General features: G+C 34.7%; 1 protein-coding gene across 4 annotated transcripts; it reads right to left on the bottom strand.

The window, feature by feature from the left end:
* Positions 1 to 1,474: 1,474 nt before the first annotated feature.
* On the bottom strand, positions 1,475 to 18,577 carry LOC129804751 (RNA-binding protein spenito). 4 transcript variants are annotated; one of them, XM_055852326.1, is made up of 4 exons: positions 18,443 to 18,577; positions 12,971 to 13,590; positions 6,261 to 8,156; positions 1,475 to 3,051 (listed from the first exon to the last, which is right to left on the bottom strand). In XM_055852326.1, exons 2-3 carry the CDS (start codon positions 13,372 to 13,374, stop codon positions 6,299 to 6,301), a joined length of 2,262 nt encoding a protein of 753 aa, XP_055708301.1. In that variant the 5' UTR covers positions 13,375 to 13,590; positions 18,443 to 18,577; the 3' UTR covers positions 1,475 to 3,051; positions 6,261 to 6,298. The 4 variants fall into 4 exon arrangements, with proteins under 4 accessions (XP_055708301.1, XP_055708302.1, XP_055708304.1 ...); XM_055852327.1 differs by having other exon boundaries at positions 17,577 to 18,572; XM_055852329.1 differs by having other exon boundaries at positions 18,488 to 18,547.
* Positions 18,578 to 18,921: the final 344 nt, after the last annotated feature.

Here is an 18,921-nt window from a genome sequence, read left to right as displayed (position 1 = left end):
GCGATTTTAGAAAAATTTTACATGTTTTCTTGATGCTGTTTCTATAACTCCACCTTCTGTGTTTTGCAGAAACGTTTTCGTATCTTATGGATGCCCTACCGAGCTTGGTTGCATTTGTGCGATTTTAGAAACGCTTCCATGTTTTCTAGATACGTTTTTGCGACTTGTGAAACCTTTCTGTGTTTATTGGATGCATTTACGCGATATTAGAAACGGCCCATTGTTCTTTAGATGCGTTATCGTGATTCTAGAAACCTTCCCATATTTTTTGGAAGCATTTCCATGAGTCTAGAAACGTTTTCGCTTTCCTCGAATGCGTTCCTACAATTCAAGAACTGTTTATTATTTCTTCGATGTATTTTCATGCTTTCTGGACGCTTTTCTGTGATCCTAGAACGTCTTCCTTGTTTCTTGAGTGCGTTTCTGCGATTATAGAAAGGTTTCCGTTTTTCTTGGAAGCGTACCCATTATTCTAGAAACTTTTCGTACTTTTTAGATGCGTTTGTGCTACCCCAGGAATCTTTTAGTGTGTATTGGAATTGTATCCACGATTCTTAGAAAAGTTTTCGTGCCCTTTAGACGCTTTTCTGCGATCCAGGAACGTTTACTGCGTCTTTTGAATGCGTCTTGTGATTCTTAGAGAAGTTTTCGTGCTTTCTAGATGTTTTTTTTTTTGCGATTCAAGATCGTTTTCTACGTCTTTTAAATGCGTCTCGCGATTTTTAGAGAAGTTTTCTTGCTTTCTAATGCTTTTTTTGCGATTCAAGACCGTTTTCTATGTTTCTTAAATGCGTCTCGCGATTCTTAGAGAAGTTTTCGTGCTTTCTAGACGTTTTTCTGCGATACAGGAACGTTTTCTATGTCTCTTAAATGCGTCTCGCGATTCTTGAAGAAGTTTTCGTGCTTTCTAGATGCTTTTTGCAATTCAAGACCGTTTTCTACGTCTCTTAGATGCGTCTCGCGATTATAGAAACGTTTCCCTTTTTCTTCGAAACGTTCCTGTTATTCAAAAACGTTTTCGTATTCACCAAATGCGTTGGTGCCATCCTAGGAAATTTTCCATGTTTCTTGAATGCGTTTTCGCGATTTTAGAAACGTTTTCGTTTTTATTGGAAACGTTCTCGTTATTGTAGAAACAGGTTTGTGTTTTTGAAATGCGCTTGTGCTACCCCAAGAATCTTTTAGTCGTTCTTTCGGATATGTTTCTACGATTTTAGAAAAGTTTTCGTGTGTTCTATATGAGTTTCTGCGATCCAGGAACGTTTCCGTGTGCCTTGTATGCGTTTCCGAGATTCTAAAATTGTTTTCGTGTTTTCTAGATGCATTGATGCCATTCCAGGAACCTTTCAGTACTTCTTGGATGCGTTTCCGCGGTTCTAGAAACGTTTCTTGACCAAATGGTTTGTGCTTCTACAATGAGTTACCCCTCGGTCAGAAGACAATAAGAAAACACAGAGAAAAAAAACTCACAGTATTATTTTTGTATCCTTGGTCCAGGAAAAACCTTTTAATTGATCACTCAAAGCACAATTGAACAATTCAATTTACACTATTTTTGTTTGAAAAAAAAAGAAAGATTAAACACAAACTTAGAGTAACATTTGCAATATCTACTTTTAATTTGCATTTTTTCTTAGTCATTCACCAACTTTTTCATTTTTGGAGTGTTCGTAAATTTGTGTTTAGACAACGATATTTCAATATTCTGTAGCATTTTGCAAAACATTTTCCACATTGTGAGACATTTTCAGCAAAATCTACATTATATTTCTATATCGTTCAGGATTTTTTTCTATTTTTCTTTTTCGTTTAAGCAGAAACTTCAAAAACGGTCACAGATTTGAAAAGAACTTTCTCAATTTTTTTAAAAACTCTGCAAAAATAACTTTTGTTCTTTTGTTGCTGCACAGTAAAAACTTGTAATTTACGAACACACACCAACTAAAAAAAACTTCAAAAGGTGCTAATTAAAACTTTCCTCAAGACACAAATCACCTGCCACTCTTCATTTTCATCATTTACTTTGTCTGCGCTTTTTCTCAACACATTTTTTTCAGTGTAAACTTCAATGCTTCTCTTTTGGAGTGAAAAACTTCCAAGTCCCCCGGATACAAACTTACTTTTTTTTATAGCCACATAGAATGATATTATATGATTTTTTTTAAACTTCTAGAACTTTTTCATAATGCGTATATGGATATTTTTTTTTATTTAAATGTTTAATTATTTTGGAAGGAAAATTATTAAAAAAATAAATTTTCCTTCCACTTTTTTTCTTTTTTTAATCATTTGAAAATCTAGCAAGACATCTAATATTACTTTTACTCAATTAAATCCACTATAAACTATAAACTTCAGTGTTGCCATTATCAATAATTGTGTTTAATTTTTCAAGAACTTTTCTTAAACTAAAACACACCAATAGCACAAGATAATGTTTTTTTTTATCAAACCCTCTATTCATCTAACCTTTTCTCCTGCCATTGAAACTGTTTATCTCTCGTTCAAAAACTATTTTTGCACCCAAAGAAAACTAAACTTCAAAAAATTTTGTCATCACAAAACTAAAAAAAAAAAAGATAAACTTCAACTCTCAATTCACCAATTATTTCTTTTTTCCCTCTCTCGAAAACGCCACTTTAGGACACTTGCTTTGTCAGAAACTTCTTTCAAAAAAAAAACTAAAAAAAAAGTAGAAATTAAACAATTTCAGAATTTAAAACTAAAAACTCATTTGAACTTAAACTGTTTTCCATTCATTTTGATATTTTTTCTGTCTTCTTTTTTTTCTCAAATTATTCACAATTGCATAATTTTTGTTTGCTTTTTTCTCGTCTCAAACTTGAAATTACAATTTTCAAATTACTTGCAGGATTAATAATATTTTGTGATTAAAATAGAAACTTATACACGCGAATGTTATTGGCGACACTTTATCATTGATAAGAACAAAACTTAATTCATCATAATATTGAGGAATTCGCGAACAATTTTATCGCCACTTCACTGCAAAATCTCTGCAAACACCCACTACACGTGCTGAAAAGGAATCTGCAAAGAAAGGATTTGCACAAAAAGAATTCATGAACAAGGGATCGGTATAATTTGAATATGAAAAGAATATAACTAAAAATCCGAAAAAATCGTTAAGTTTTTGAATGATTTACATTTTACAAAATTTCTTATTTTATTTAGGGTAAATGTCCTAATTCAAAACCGTTTCCAGACGCTTTAACTTTGACAGATGATTCAACGCATTAAGTTCATATTTTTTCTGAAGAGAATTACATAAATTTGCTCCTTGACTCTTCTAGAATGACTGTTTAGTGAAAATTCTTCAGATATAATTTGAAAACTTATTAAATACAAGAAAAATACGCGAGTGTAAAATGTTTCTATTTCAAACAAATTAATCCAAATGGAGACAAGGGAAAGTTTCTAATTGGAGACAAACAGTGTATAAGTGAAACCGCGACGAAAGGCTTCCAAAACCTTGTTGAGTTGCTTCTGAGTGCACGATTTGTTCTTATTCCTGGTCTTTTCTCCTTTCCCATCTAAAACAATAAGAAAATATCTCCAAAAAAAATCATATTTCCGGGGTTTCCTATTGAAGCATTTGCAGACACTTCAGAAAAACCCTTTTTGTTCACGAAATAAGTAATTATTTCATTTGAAAACTTCACGTACCATTACCAATCAAGATTAGCACTTAATTTAACTCAAATTAGCCAGAAATATGACATAAATGTTAAACAAAACGAATAAACAACAGTCACTTTATTGTGTTTTCATTGGAAAACATGGTCGATCGATGAAAAATTCGATGGTGAAAGGTACACTTTTAATTTTCTGAGAAATTAACAAATTAACATTTCTGAATATGAATTGATTTTCGCTTTATTTAGATCAAAATTAACTAAATAATGAAACTGAGGTATAGAAAATACATAAATATAGTAATTTAGTACTGTATTTATCATGAAGACAGTGACGTTTCCATTTGGAGTAGCGAAAAATTTCCATTTAAATCAAGTTTTGAATTAGCTTAATTTACCCTATTTGTGCAAAATGAATATTTTGTTTATTTTTGAATATTTACTCTGTTTAACTCTTTAAGCTATAAAAAGGGTAAAATAATTTTTGTAATTTTGATTTGTCTTTAGTTGGTTCTGATCGTAGAATTTGGAAAATTCCACAAGGTAAGTTTCAAGCTGCGACTCCACGTCTTGAAACGTGTTTGCCTTAACAGCTAGAGTCAAGTCATCCGCATACAAGAATGCCTTGGATGGAGACGCCAATGGCTGATGATTTGTGTAGATATTAAACATAATTGGTGCCAAGACACTACATTGCGGTAGGCCATTTTTTGCAATTTCCATCTGCTTTTCTGACCACAGAACTCAACAAGGAATCTGTAGTTCTCTAAGGGCCTTGATAGACCTGAGGATTGGCCGAGAGACGGCTTAATGTAATTATATTAGAAATAATGGTTAAACTACATTTTCATTATTTTTCACTAAGGCCGACTTCAGACCTAAGGTTTATCTCAGTTCCCGATGGTCTCGAAATTCAAAAAAGCAATCAATTTTATTGGTTTTTCAAAATTTAATACAGCATTTGCCCATGTTGACCAATCTTAAGTGATAATAATTTCCAAAAAATCATGATTAAGAAGAAATTCGAGAAGTTAAGCCATATAGCTAAGTCTTAGGTCTGAAGCCCGTATAAGACGTTTCTCGGCTTAAGTCGTAAGTGTGTCTAGGGCATAAGAGAACCCCAATCGTCCTTGTGAGGCCGTAGTCATTTCTAAGATTGTAAATCTTGGAAAGGAGAATTCTGTGGTTTACTGTGTCATAGGCTGCTGAGAGCTCAACAAAGGCAACATCTGTGATTTTGCCTTCCTCGCTCAAACCCATCCTCAATGTTTTGAATGAGGTTCAGTACTTGACCATAGCTGGATTTCCCAAATCGGTATCCAGCTTGCTCTCTGATCAGCTTATAGGGCTGTCTAGTTCTAGTTGTCTCCGGATCCAGATGATTTTTTTTTCCTCAATTATACACTCTTTTTTGGACTACTAAACTGTTTTTGGAGAAAGGCACACTATCCAGTGACCTGAGCTACATACATTTACACTGTGACTGAACGGACTGAACCAAACTCTTGAATGTCCAATTCCAAGAATTGCTCATTAGTAATTCAGGACGAACTTCAAGATAACGACTGTCTGAAGACGATCGTTAAGTGCCCATATAAATATCCAACATTCACTATTTCTAGAAATTTTCCCTTTTTCATTAACAACACTTTCCAAATCCTTGGGAAAGGTTGTGCATAAATTAGAACGGCTGAAGATCGTACACCTTCTTGATCGTTTGCAATCCTTGTCCCTATTTCTTGTCAAGGTTTTATTACTTTTAGCGCGAGCTCTAATTTATGACTTCCCCGAAGAGAAAGTAATCTTCAAAACTGTCAACGTACATCTCATACTTTACGAGTTTTCCAGGAATAGGGGATCTGACTTTTTATTGGCTGCAAAGCGTTTATTACTCTGAAGGGGTACTACATTTTAGGTCTAATTAATAGTTAGACTTTGTTTTGATTTTTTTTTTACTTTTTGAAAATTTCGAATTGTACAACTTTCAAAGACTTCAAAAATCACCTCAATTCAGCCCCAGCACCCATTCAGTCAATGTACTAGAAATACTTGAGATATAATGTTCATATTTTGGAATTAGTTTCCTACAGATTAATAAATATTGATTTTTCTGAAAAGAAATTTTTTTATCTACTACGGGGGCGCGGTTAGCCGCTGTCAAACACACGTCTTAATGGTCACTGAATATAAATTCTGTACATTAAATCTTTACAAAATCTGTTGATTTTGATAGAGTAACTATCCAAGAAAACAATTTGACAACTAGAATTCAAATCAGGAAAGAGGTAAAAGGCCAATTTTAACAAATTCGTCGGGATGTATTTTCCGTCCGCTATTTTGAGCAAAAATTTTGCATGACTTTTCGCGAAGCGAGAAAAGAACAACAAAATGTATTTCCATCTCTGTTGGGCTATTTTTTCCAAGTAATTGAAGGAGGACTAAAGTAACTAAAAATCCATTCCCGGCAGAAATTCTAATATCGATTGTACAGAAATAAATCATCAAAAATCACTCAATTTGCGTATGATGTATAATACCATGGTAAGGAATGGGTTAATAGTACGGAAATTATCTAAAATAAATAAAGATTTTTTAAAAACTTACCTTGATTAGTAAAAAAAAAACAATGAAGCCTGTTGTGCTTATGCAGTTCCTCCACGAACCACCACAATAACCAGATGATCCTCCTTCAGTCCCTCCTCCGTGACATTGTGGCATGTGCGCTTGATGAGTTCGGACGAGAAGTCACACGGCGGGAAAGCATAGAGAACCCCTGTGGCCTCTGTCTCTTTATTCAACAACGAAATCACTCCCGCTGCTTCCTTCTGCTTCAAATACGACACGAGATTCCTCAGTGGTCTCGTCTGAACTCCAGCATCGTCATTTGTCACCGAAGACGTCGATCCCGGCATACCCAGGAAGATGGCATGAGATGACGAGGTTGAAATTCTCTTCTGAACATCCTCCAATTTCGGCTGATCCAATCTCAGGCGCTGTGTTATGCGCAAATGATGCTTTCCATCTTCATCCTTCATCAGACCCTCCACAATATCCGTATCCCCATCGGTCAGGTGAAATTTAGCCGGGAAGAGGGAAGATTTGAGAATCAGAGCTCCCTGCCACAGTGTCGTGCACTTTCTGGCCACTTCGGGTAGTGTTCTGGCTGAACAGAGCATTCCAGCTCTGCGGGAAGATGAATCCGAATCGGAATCTGGACTCCGTCGTCGTGGTGAACGTGATCTTGACCGATCAACTCCAGGTTCACGGGAGATTGAACGTCTTGCCCGATGGGAATCATATTCGAGATCAGCTGGTGCCCTTCGCCATTCCTCCCCATCAGCTCCGCCACTTCTGTGACCATCATTGTGATACCCACCTCGATATCCTCCCCTGCCTCTGTACATACTCCCCCCTCTACCCCTATATCCACCTCTGCCACTGTACGGATACCCTCCGGAAGCCCCATCTTCATATCCCATGTCCGGATACTCCGTTGGTACACGCCTGAAATCCGTCCCTTCGGCCCCTTCATATCCCGGACCCGGTGGTTTTGGCCTGAACGGAACTGATCCAGCAACATCTGCAAAGTCCAATCTCAAACGTCTCTCTGGACCACCCAATGGGAAACCCCTCATTTCCTTCACTGCTGCCTGGGCAGCTTCAATGGACTCATACAGAATGTAAGCGGATGTATCACCCTTTTGATACTCAATCTTCTTTATAGCTCCAAATCGATCAAATTCCCTCTCAAGTTGCGTCACTGATGTCCACGTACCCAATCCACCTACCCAAATCCTCGTTGTCGGTGTAGCCTTTCCATACCCAATTTTGCACTGGAACTTCCCAATGTACTGCCCAGACAGCTCAACTTTTGCCAAATGTGCCATATCGAGATTCTGATATCGTACAAAGGCAAAAGCATTTCCAGTACCCGGAGGAGGTCTCTTGATATCAATATCCTCAACAATCCCATACTTCCCGAAAATCCTCCTCAATTCCTCATCACTGATATTAATCTCCAGATTTCCCGCAAATAGTGTTCTCGTACTCAATGGATCATCTTCCGGTTGGATGTGATGCAAGTAATTCGGGAATTTGTCCTTTTTGTTTTCCGGCTTCTCAAAGGGAACATGGGGACGGGGCACCATGTGTCTCGGGACATAGTGTCTTGGATGATGTGGTGGTCCCGGATGAATGGGTACATGGTGCATTGGGGGCCCTCTGGGCATGTACTCATGATGTCCCATGGGAGCAAATTCCCTGGGATGATGCATGACCACCGGCGGAGGTCCATAGCGTTCATAAGGATCAATTGGGCGACGCCTTTCAGGTCCCGGAGAACGCGAATAGTAGTGTCTATCGTATTCGGGAGTGATACTGCGCGGTCTGACACGATACTCATGACGAGTCGATTCGTAAACTGGCTCAACGATGGCCACTTTGTCATAGAGAATGATTCGAGGCTTGGCGTGCTTTGCCTCTCGGGCATCCTCAGAAGTCCTGTTTTGAACAAAAATGGCATTTTTGAAAAATTTTGCAAAAACATTTGCTAAGAGTAAAATGCAAAATTTTCCATAAAAAAAACCCCGGCTAACACAAAGCAAGTTGTTACTAATGCACTGCTATTATTAATGGCATTGACCGTGCTCTTAGTAAGTACTTATTAAGTCCTTAATTAAGGACTCTTTGACGATTGTAGTGACATCTGGTTAGGAATTCTCTTACTCTATAAACGCTTCACTAGTGAACGATTCACCAGTGAAAGGTTCACGAGCTTCCCTTTACGACTGCTAGAAAAGTTATTTTGTAACTTTGCGTGAAGCAGACAGAGGAAGTGTGTTGAAATTTTTATTAAATTTAAGATTATAATGAGTATTTGAACTAAATAACTGTGAAAAACACTAGAATTGAATATTAGAAATGATGTGGTGTTGTTTTTCAAGCTTAATATGGAAAAAAATTTCACTGGCTTCACCGAGTGATAGCATCATTTTCACCAAAAAAATGACAAGTGAAACACATAACCTCACAGTGATCCTTTCACGAGAAGCTATCGCAAAAGCTACAGAATCTCTTTTGCTATCACTTTATTGAAGTGTTCACCAATTTTGACAGATGATCACTTCACAGAGTTACAGAATTCTCCCCCCCTGGGCCCGTATCCTCCACTTTGTGAGAGAAGATTTTAGGCGAGCTTCTCTCCGTGACATTTTCGCCTAGTTTTCCCATATGCCTTCTCTCCGTATCCACGAATATCGGAGAGAATCAGGCGATATTTTCGTGTGGAACTGTTTATGGAATCGCTTTTCGACATTTCGCGCTGTTTTTGGTGCAAAAAAAAACTGAATACTGGAGTAATTATAAATTCAATGAATGAATATAAATAAATAACATTGTTATAAGGTTTGATTTATGCCCAACGCACAATAACTTTTGTTTGTAAACATGTTTTCAAAATTCCCTATGAGCGAGAGCAAGATAACTAGATCTCGGTTTCATTTGCTCTTATTAAAATATCAAAAACATGTTTACAAAACAAAAGTTATTGTGCGCTGGGCATTATTCATCGCAACTCCTCTTAACACTTAAATGACTGCAACGGCATTTCATGCCCAATTTCTCTTTTTTGTATTAGGTGAGATTCTTAACAATCTCACCTACTATAATCCTAACAAAATTTCATGTCGTCCGATCGACCTCAAACTTGGCCAAAATGTGTTTCGCCACTTCCTGATCACGAATATATATGTGGCTAATTTACGTTCCCGGCCGGCCGGCCGCTCTTTGGAGCTTAATAGCTCCTAAACTAAAAGAGATATCGACTTGCGGTTTTCGGCAAAGGTTATATATCGGGTGAAAATTGCAACTTGGTGCATTGACCCCCCACCCCCCACCCCTACTTCCGCCATTTTTTTGAAATTTTAGTATGTTGTAGTCCAGTCTAAGACGTTTCCAAAATGGTGCAAATGTGCGCTGTGGTTAAAACAGAACCGGAGATATGAGGAGTCAAAGTTCACAAAATTCAAAAAATCATATCTTCGGTTCTATGTGACCTATTTTGATGAATGAGGGCTTAAACGAAAGATCTCACCAAATAATACAACTTTCTAAAATATTTGAACTTCGTGGGACCAACACCAGGGGCGCCATAGTCGAAAAACCAATTTCAATATCACATAACCTCAATTATCTCGACTGTCGCTGAACCGATTTTGATGATTACTTCGACATAATTGTAGAGGACATTTGTCTCTACATTTCGTCCATACATCATTTTCCACTCAGACTACGCTATCACTCCGATTTTGCCGTTTAAGTGTGAAAAAATTGATTTTTCCAATAATAACGCTTTGAAATCACTCAGATGCCAATTTGACTGCCTCTACTCCACCAAGACACTTAAAATAGGGTTTTAAATGGAAAGTCCCACAAAATACAACAATTCTTTGATATAGTTGAAGTTCAACAAATGACTACTTGGGGCACTCTGGATGAAAAAACAAGTTAAGAAACAAAAAACCTCGCTTATCTTGACTTCTGAGTAATCGATGAGATCATGTTCTATGGGAAAATTATAAAGAACATTCTGGTCTACATTTCACCCATATATCACTTTTCTGTCAGTTCATCCAAATCCTTGATATTTTGGTTTAAATACAAAATTTGTATAATTTCACGAATTTGATTCAAGATAACTGAATGGCGACTCACAATTTCAGCTCTAAATCGAATTTGCATGCACTCCGAGTTAGCTCACGTTAAGAATCTCACCTACATAAGCCGGTTAGGATTATCTGTCTCTTTTACTACAGTAAAACACCTAAAAAAAGACCCTTTGCATTTGTACCAATTTAAATTATAAATAAGTATTTATAAGTATAAAGATTTTCTCATTTTCTCGTGGTTTTATATAAATTTTCTAAAAATTGTCAAATAATGCTAAAGTTTCCAATAAATTTATCTTTTTTTAGCAATTTGAGAAGGATTATATTGGATTCATATCAATATATATTTTCCTGTAAAATTTAAAAATTCTCTTTTATAATTTTAAAGTTAATTTTCACCTTATTTTTTCTGCAATATTCTTCTGCAACAATTCTTATTATTTTTTTCAATATTTTCACATTTTCTTGTATTTTTCTGTGATTTTTCGAACCAATTTTCAAGCGACGAGGTATATTAAATGTTAAGAGGTTACCAGTTTTCGTCAAAAAAAGTTTTCTTAGTCGCTAATTTGGTATTGTTTTCGGATTTGACAAGTATTTTTGTAACGTTTTTGTAATACTTGAGAACCGTAACAAATATAATATTCATGATATTTTCGCAATGCTTGATAAACAATTAACACTTCCACTATTTTAATGACAGTTTGAGGATTTTTTGATTTTTCGATTATTACAGAATTAGATATAGATAGAATTTTATTCCCTTTCAGAATACGGTTTTATCTCTATAAGAACACATAAAAAAAACTATAGTCAGTTTAACAAAAATACAAAGATCGCTGAAAATTTTAAATTTAGAAGATATACTAATATAAATACAATCACTCAAGAGTAAAATTCAAAATTGATATGTTTTTCGGGGAAAATACTACACTGAGAGAGAAATCCGAAAAAGTTAAAATAACATTCCGGAAATGTTAATTTTACCCTGCATTATTGATCCGAAATCGGTGTAAATATTATGCTTTTTAGGTGTATTATGGGTTAAAGATATCCTTTTTCATGTAATTTTACACTTAAAAAGGTGTTAAATTAACATTAAAAAATGTTGATACACTCAACTCTTCGTTATCCGGCACTTCGATATCCGGGTGACAGCTGCCAAACACAGGCGGTTGATGTATTCAAAATTATTTTCACAAAACATGAAGTTTGTCCAGAGTAAATTAAAGTATTATTAACATTGTATCGAAGTTTTTAATACATAATTGTGATAAAAAATGAAACATAAGCACACCATGAAGAAAATTCTCTTTTTCTTTGTCAGACAGAAAATAAATTCACACTGCACAAAATAGAAAAACCGTTGTTCATTCAAAAAACCTAAATGTCATTTTGTCCCCCAGTCAGCCGGATATCGAAGACTCTACTGTATGTTTTTACACCTAAAAAGTGTTAAAGTTACGAGAAAAAAAAGTTAATCGCACCCTCTTTTTTTTCTCAGTGTAGATATTATCCGTTTTCTTTTCTATATGACGTGGAGTATTTGAAGGAATTTTCTCAAATAAAAACTTTATTAATCTAAAGAAAAGCGTTTCAAGCACTGTAAATAGTTTTTCAATAGTGAAGTTACAATTTTTCTTACATTGAATATCAAAAATCTCACTTATTTTTTTTTTTTTTAATTTAAGGAAGAACACGTAACTACACGATTTTTAAATATTTGTTCAATTATTATCCATTTATTAATTTTATAATAAGTGGTATTATTTTTATGCTTAAAATAATTGTTTTGTTGTTTCTTGAGATCTTACAATTTCAACTTACTAAAAAAAGAACCTTTTCCCGATAAATTATGCGATCTTTTTTCTCCGGTTTTAGTTAAAACCAAAATTAAGAGTTTTAAAGAGTTCACGGCCTAGTAAACTGCTAAAAATCTGTTCAATTTCGTATATATTAAAAATATAAATAGGTTAATCAAGTATCTAATTATTAAATGGCCACAACCGTTTTCTTATTTACGAGAGTTGAAAGAAAATAATATTAAAATAATAAACAATTTTGAAAATGATTGGCATCAAACTCAAAAAATTAGAAAAATAATAAGAATAAAGTTCGAAATTCCTGCACAGTTTATTAAGAAAGAAATTTCATTGAAATTTATAATAAATATACGAAATTTGTATTTACTAAGTGATATAATCATTTAAAAACCATTTAAAACTTAAAAAAATGCGATATTTTAATTTATTTGCTTATTTTCTATGTAAATTAATCAAACTCTCACAGGGAATACCAGTCGAGAATTCTCCCCGGTTTTTTATGAGAAAATTTCCAATCGAAAATTTCGTGGATACTAAATAGGCGAGTTCCACACGGAGAGCTGGCTTTTCCCACAAAATCAAACTCTCACATCTCGAAGATACGGCCCCGGTGGCCAAAAGTGGACATTAGAATAGAGAATACAATGTTTGTCGAGTTAAATAATAATTTTTAATACCGCTTTGTCAAAAATTTTTAACTGAAGTTCAACTTTGTTTGAAGAAAATTTTTCCAAAATCTTTTTAAAACCTTTTTCAATTAATTTTATCTCGGGGACAAATCCTTCCTGAAATATCAAGTTAAATGGGATTTTTTTCTTGTACTAACCTGAAACAGACGTAGGCCACTCTCTCCTCCAGATCATGCGAAATCCTGATGGAAAAATCCCCAAATTTCTTGTACTCCCTGTACAAGGTTTCCTTGATGAATTCATCCGATGCCTTGGGATGCAGGGCACTCACGCAGAGCACCTTGTAGGAATACCTCTCGGGCGGTATCTCCCTGGTCCTGATGTACTCATCCCGATGCGGAGAGATATAGCGAGGCCTGGGGCTCGGAGAACGTGCCATACGACGTCTCACGCGCTCAGGCGTCATTCTCTCATCTGAACTATCATCGTAGCGTCCCATGCTGGTGCGTCTCTTTGATCGTGGTGGCGAATCACGAGATGCACTACGTTTCATATTATGAATCTTTACAGTAATTCGATCGTTGGGTCTTACGCCACTCATGAGAGTAAGCCTTTTGCCCAATTAGTCTCTCTCTTTGCTTTTTCGCTTTTCCAGTTCAAATTCCAGTATTTCTTTTTTCCTTCTCTGGGTTTTCCGATAAAATTCCACAAAGGACAAACGGAAAGTGTGTGTAAGGCCAGTTACTTGCCTACTAATCAACTTTGTTAAGTTCACTCTCTACTTGTTGATGAATACTGAAACGTGCAATAAAATACCCTGTGGAGAAAACAGCTAATAAGGATTGTGCTCAACAAAAATACCAACACATTTTTCAACGAAAAGGTATTTTGGAAGGCTCAATTTCCAAGAAAACATCAGCAATTTTTCAAATTCTAAGATTGAAGAAATTTGAGAAATAAAGAAACAAATGTTCTTGAGACTGTTTACAGTAATTCTAAAATTGTTTAATCTGCCCAATGATTTGTTTTCAAAATAATTTCCACAGGAAATCGGAAATTTCACCAAAAATAATTTTTTTTTAAATGTTCTGATTACCAATTGCTCAATGCTTTAAAAATACATTATAAATTGTATTTATTAATCATTGTGGACGCTTCTTATACCCCTTAATACGGAGATAAACAAGATTACAAAGATTCAGTTGAAAGAACATTTAATGTCAAAATTATTTAATTTTTCTAATCTTTTTAATTTAATTTTTCTTTATTAAGTTAGTAAATTTTACTAAAGAAATCATGATTTTGTAAAATTCGGAACACCGGAAATAAGAAGAAATAAAAATGCGTAAGGGAAAACGCACTACCTTTGGACGACTCAAGCTTCGGACTTCGTACGACTCAAGCTTCGGACTTCGGACAAATAATTTTTTTTCTTGCTTCCTAATGGATTTGACTCATGGCTCTTTTTAGAAAATTTAAGGCATTATTGGACCAACTATTAAAATGTACTAGCGAACGTAAAGGTGTCTACACATTGGAGCTGATTTCATCAAGAATTATTTCAAGAATTTGTTAAAGAAAAATTCATATTTTTGAAGGAATTTTTGAAGAAAAATGCCTCCACACTGGGTTTTTTATTTTCCATCAAAAAATTTTTTGACAGATTCCAAGTATCTTGCTCTTCTGACTGTTTTTCACGAAAATTTGTTGTTTCACTGCTGGAAAAAGTGAGAAAAGCGTTTGGTGAAGTTCCTTGGGATAGTATTTAGTGAATTTCTGAAGAAAATCTTCTAAATATGCAAGGGAATAGTGTTTTTCTGGAAATGTCGTTCCTGGTGGAATCCAACCCAGCCTTTGAAGGAACATTTCCTGTGATTTTCCTCCAGAAATTGCCGGAAGTTAATCCATCTGTGTATTCTTGAGGTGTTCCACAGTACAGTAGCCTCGTACTCCATGGATTGCAAGATGGATGGAAAGGAGAAAATTTACGGGCACTTTGGAATCTCTATATGCCTTGGTTACCAATTAAAACAAGAGCTAACCAGAACTAACACCGAGGAGATCTCAATGCAAACGAGAACTGTCCGGAGCTACCAGAAGCCATCACTTGAACCCCCAGAAGAACATCAGAATGATCTTTTATATCATTCACTTTCTCAACCACTAGCAACTATGTGGGATTGCTTCCTTTCGGGAACACCAGAACTGGATAGCCACAGGTCTTCGATTCCTCCGTGGGACTCCCAGTTTGAGTAGTAGTGCATGAAAAGGTGGTGAGAAATAAAAAAAAATCTAAAGTAAAATCCTTAAAACCTTGGTAATCAAGGCATATAGAGATTCCAAACTGCCCGTAAATTTTCTCCTTTCCATCCGTCTTGCAATCCATGGAGTACGAGGCTACTGTACTGTGGAACACCTCAAGAATACACAGATGGATTAACTTCCGGCAATTTCTGGAGGAAAATCACAGGAAATGTTCCTTCAAAGGCTGGGTTGGATTCCACCAGGAACGACATCTCCAGAAAAACACTATTCCCTTGCATATTTAGAAGATTTTCTTCAGAAATTCACTAAATACTATCCCAAGGAACTTCACCAAACGTTTTTCTCACTTTTTCCAGCAGAAAATAACAAATTTTCGTGAAAAACAATCTTGAATCGTGATGGTTTCCGTCAAGAATTCTGTCAAGAATGACTTTGATGAATTCTATTCCAATGTGTAGCGGGTAATTTCTTTCAAAAATTCTTGATGGAAATTACCTTCAATTGGATATGATTTTTGAAGAAATTTGTCTACACATTACACAAATTTTCTTCAAAAATCCATCTTTTTGTCAAAAATTCTCACCAATGTGTAGGCAATTTTCTTGAAGAACACTTCTTGAAGCTCATTTTTGATAGAAATTTCTTATAATATGTAGACACCTTAAGACTTTTTTCGGAACGGAGGAAGTAATATTAAAATGGGTCAAATTCTTTAAAAACATATTGAAAAAAATGATTTATTCGAAGCTTGAGTCGTCTGGAGGTAGCGTGGTTTCCTCTTACACTGAGAGAAATCCGAAAAAGTTAAAAGAACATTCCGGAAATGTTAATTTTACCCTGCAGTATTGATCCGAAATTGGTGTAAATATTACCCTTTTTAGGTGTATTAGGGGTTAAAGTTACCCTTTTTCATGTTAATTTTACTCTTAAAAAGGTGTAAAATTAACATTAAAAAATGTTGATATATTTTTACACATGAGAAGTGTTAAAGTTATGAGGAAAAAATGTTAATCGCACTCTTTTTTTCTCAGTGTATAATTTAAAAAAATTAACCACCAGTTAATTGACTCTTTAATGACGTTACATTTTTAATGAGTTGTTCAGTTTTAATGATTTTAAAATTACCAAGACGAAACTACAAAAATTTTTGCGTTTCTTAAAAATTTTTTGAAAGTTTAAATATTAATAAATATATTGAAATTAATCACAAAACTGAGTTTTTTAGTTTCTATTTTCTAATTTTCAAACAAGAGATAATCGAGAAAAATTAATCAACTGCAATTTCGTGATCAATTTATTACCAATTGAGACTGATATAGCCGGGTTTGAAATTTCAATACCTTTCTAAAAACTCAAAATTTAACCAAATTCAAAATGGCGATATTCCCAGTCATAGAAATACTTCAGATAGAATATTGTTATCAAACACCCGTCCTTGATTTTAAATTCTATATATTAATTCATTTCAAACATCATTTATTTATGTTGCGTAACTGTTTAAGAAAAGAATCTGTCACCCAGAATTCAAACCAGAAATGAAATTAAAGGAAAATTTTACCAAAATCGATGCGATGTCAAAAAACAATTTATGAAGCGTGAAAAAAAAACAAAATATATCTCTTCTCTTGGGGTATTTTTCTCGGATTATTGGAGGATTAGAGTAATTAAAAATGCTTTCCGGTAACAATCCGGATATCAATTGCGCAGAAATGAATAATCGTAAATGGTCTAATTTGCGTATGATGTTATATTACGATATTTTCGGAGAGGTTAAGGACTCAGAATTATTGAGACACAGAGACTTTTACCAAATATTAGGAGCTAACTTGAAAAATATTCAGAACCAAAACTTTTTAAAACAATAATTTTTTAAAATATTTTGTTTTTTTTTTAATTTTTTATCAATAAAATAAATAAATTATTATTTTAAATAATAATTTAAAATATTTTGCGTTTCGAAAGGTATATGTCTTGTTTTATGCAACTTTCTACTAATTATATTCATTAGAAACGTTTTAATTTCAGAAAGTAAAACCTTACAAATGTCTGATGCATACTTTGATAATAAACAAAAAAGCATTTTTTTGCAAATTCCAGAAAAGTCTAAAAATTTGTCCTGTAGGGGAATTCTGTAACAGAATGACAATGTCATATGACAAATTTAAAAGTTTTTAAATGGTTAATTCGGATGTCAGTTAATGTCAGTTACTAACTAGCTTCATAGAGTCCCTTGCAATAACCATTAAACGCTCACAGCTCTTTAGTGTCACTCTGTTCTCGAATTTACCGTGAAACTTTGTCATATGACATTGTCATATCGTTACAGAATTCCCCTACTGGACCTTAAGATACCTGTTTCTTCTGATAATGGCTTAAGAGGCTTCAGAGATAAAAAATGATCTCATAGCAAACTTTTGGGCTAAGACTATTTACAATTGATAAAACCTCTTCGTGCGACTTGTACTTATTCTCATCCCATTGTCTTTAGCTTTTTTGAGTGAGTTTTCTTGGAAAAGGGCCCTAAATAGAGGAAAATACTTCAAATTTATACGCATGAGAGCAGCTCCAAAATCCAGTTCGTAGCCACATAAAACTAAAACTTAAAACAATACTTAACCCACACTATTATCATGCACCATTTTTATGCTTCTTTTGAACTCTTATCAATTAAAAATACTGAGAAAATTCTTCTCGAAAAATTAAATAAAAAAAAACAACTTAAAACATATTTACTATCACATTTTTTTCTTTGGAATTATTGTTTTCCTGAACAAATTGATCTTCCCACCACTTTGCGTGATATTTCTGCCCAAAAAGACGCAAAACATAAATATTTATGGCAAGAAATAGAATAAAAGCACCAAACATTCATCACCCACAAACACACACTTGAACTTTTCCGGAGGATTTTCTTCTCTTCTTTTTCCTTTCTTTTTTTTTTGGTAAATTGTAGAAGGCACAGAAAACTATAAACAAAACACATTTCCCTGGAAAAATCATGGATAAACTTGCACCCAGAAGAGAACTTTGAGCACATTTTTCTTTGTAATGGGGGCGCTTCGAAACAGCCGCCATTGTGAAATCACCGGCATAAAGATAATCACACCCGGAATTTTTTCTTTTTAACAGGGATAGAAAATTCCCCAAAAAACCACTCCCACAGCCACTTTTTGCATAGGAAGACATTCCCATTGTGATGTGCCCCCATCTTTTGTTCCCGGAAGACAACCCTTGGCATTATGGGGCGTGTTTTTATTCTCTCTTTGATTGGGAAAAGGACGCTTGAAGCACAAAAGAAACAAGATGGATTCCCCCACACGAGAATCATTGAAGGAAAATTGCACTTTTTCACCCGTTTAACTTTCACTCAACAGATATTTCATTTTACCAACCAAAACTCTCACCGTTTAGCAAAGCTCAATGAGTCTTTTTAGCTTATTTTTACACACTTTGGGCGTCCAAAAATCCTCCAGAAAAAAACTACAGCACAGATGCGTGTCACTTCACCAGAAAAGGAGTGACGTCACTTGACAGTCGGTACGGCAGTGTGGCTGTACTAAAATAAAATGCTGTGTTTTTTCCCCATGCTGTCACATTAAATTGCACGGGCTGTGCGCCTAAGCGGCGAATGCATACCAGAGATTTATACTTGCATGGTTAAAAATAGCAAAATAATAAAATAGCCCCGTTGGCAATAAAGATAATAATATAATAATAAAATATTCCATCACAAGAATGGCCTGAATATCTGTTAGTAAGTGTGCATACGCAGCAACAGGAGGAAAAGGTTAATTTTTAGCTTAGAAACTTTGACATTTTAAGGAGAATCACTGAACATACAGTGTTCGACAAAATTATTGTAACGCTTCATGCACAATTCTTA

This window comes from Phlebotomus papatasi, chromosome 2 (genome assembly GCF_024763615.1).
Source record: "Phlebotomus papatasi isolate M1 chromosome 2, Ppap_2.1, whole genome shotgun sequence".
In the NCBI taxonomy this organism is placed as follows: domain Eukaryota; kingdom Metazoa; phylum Arthropoda; class Insecta; order Diptera; family Psychodidae; genus Phlebotomus; species Phlebotomus papatasi.
This window is presented reverse-complemented; position numbering and strand designations above follow the sequence as displayed.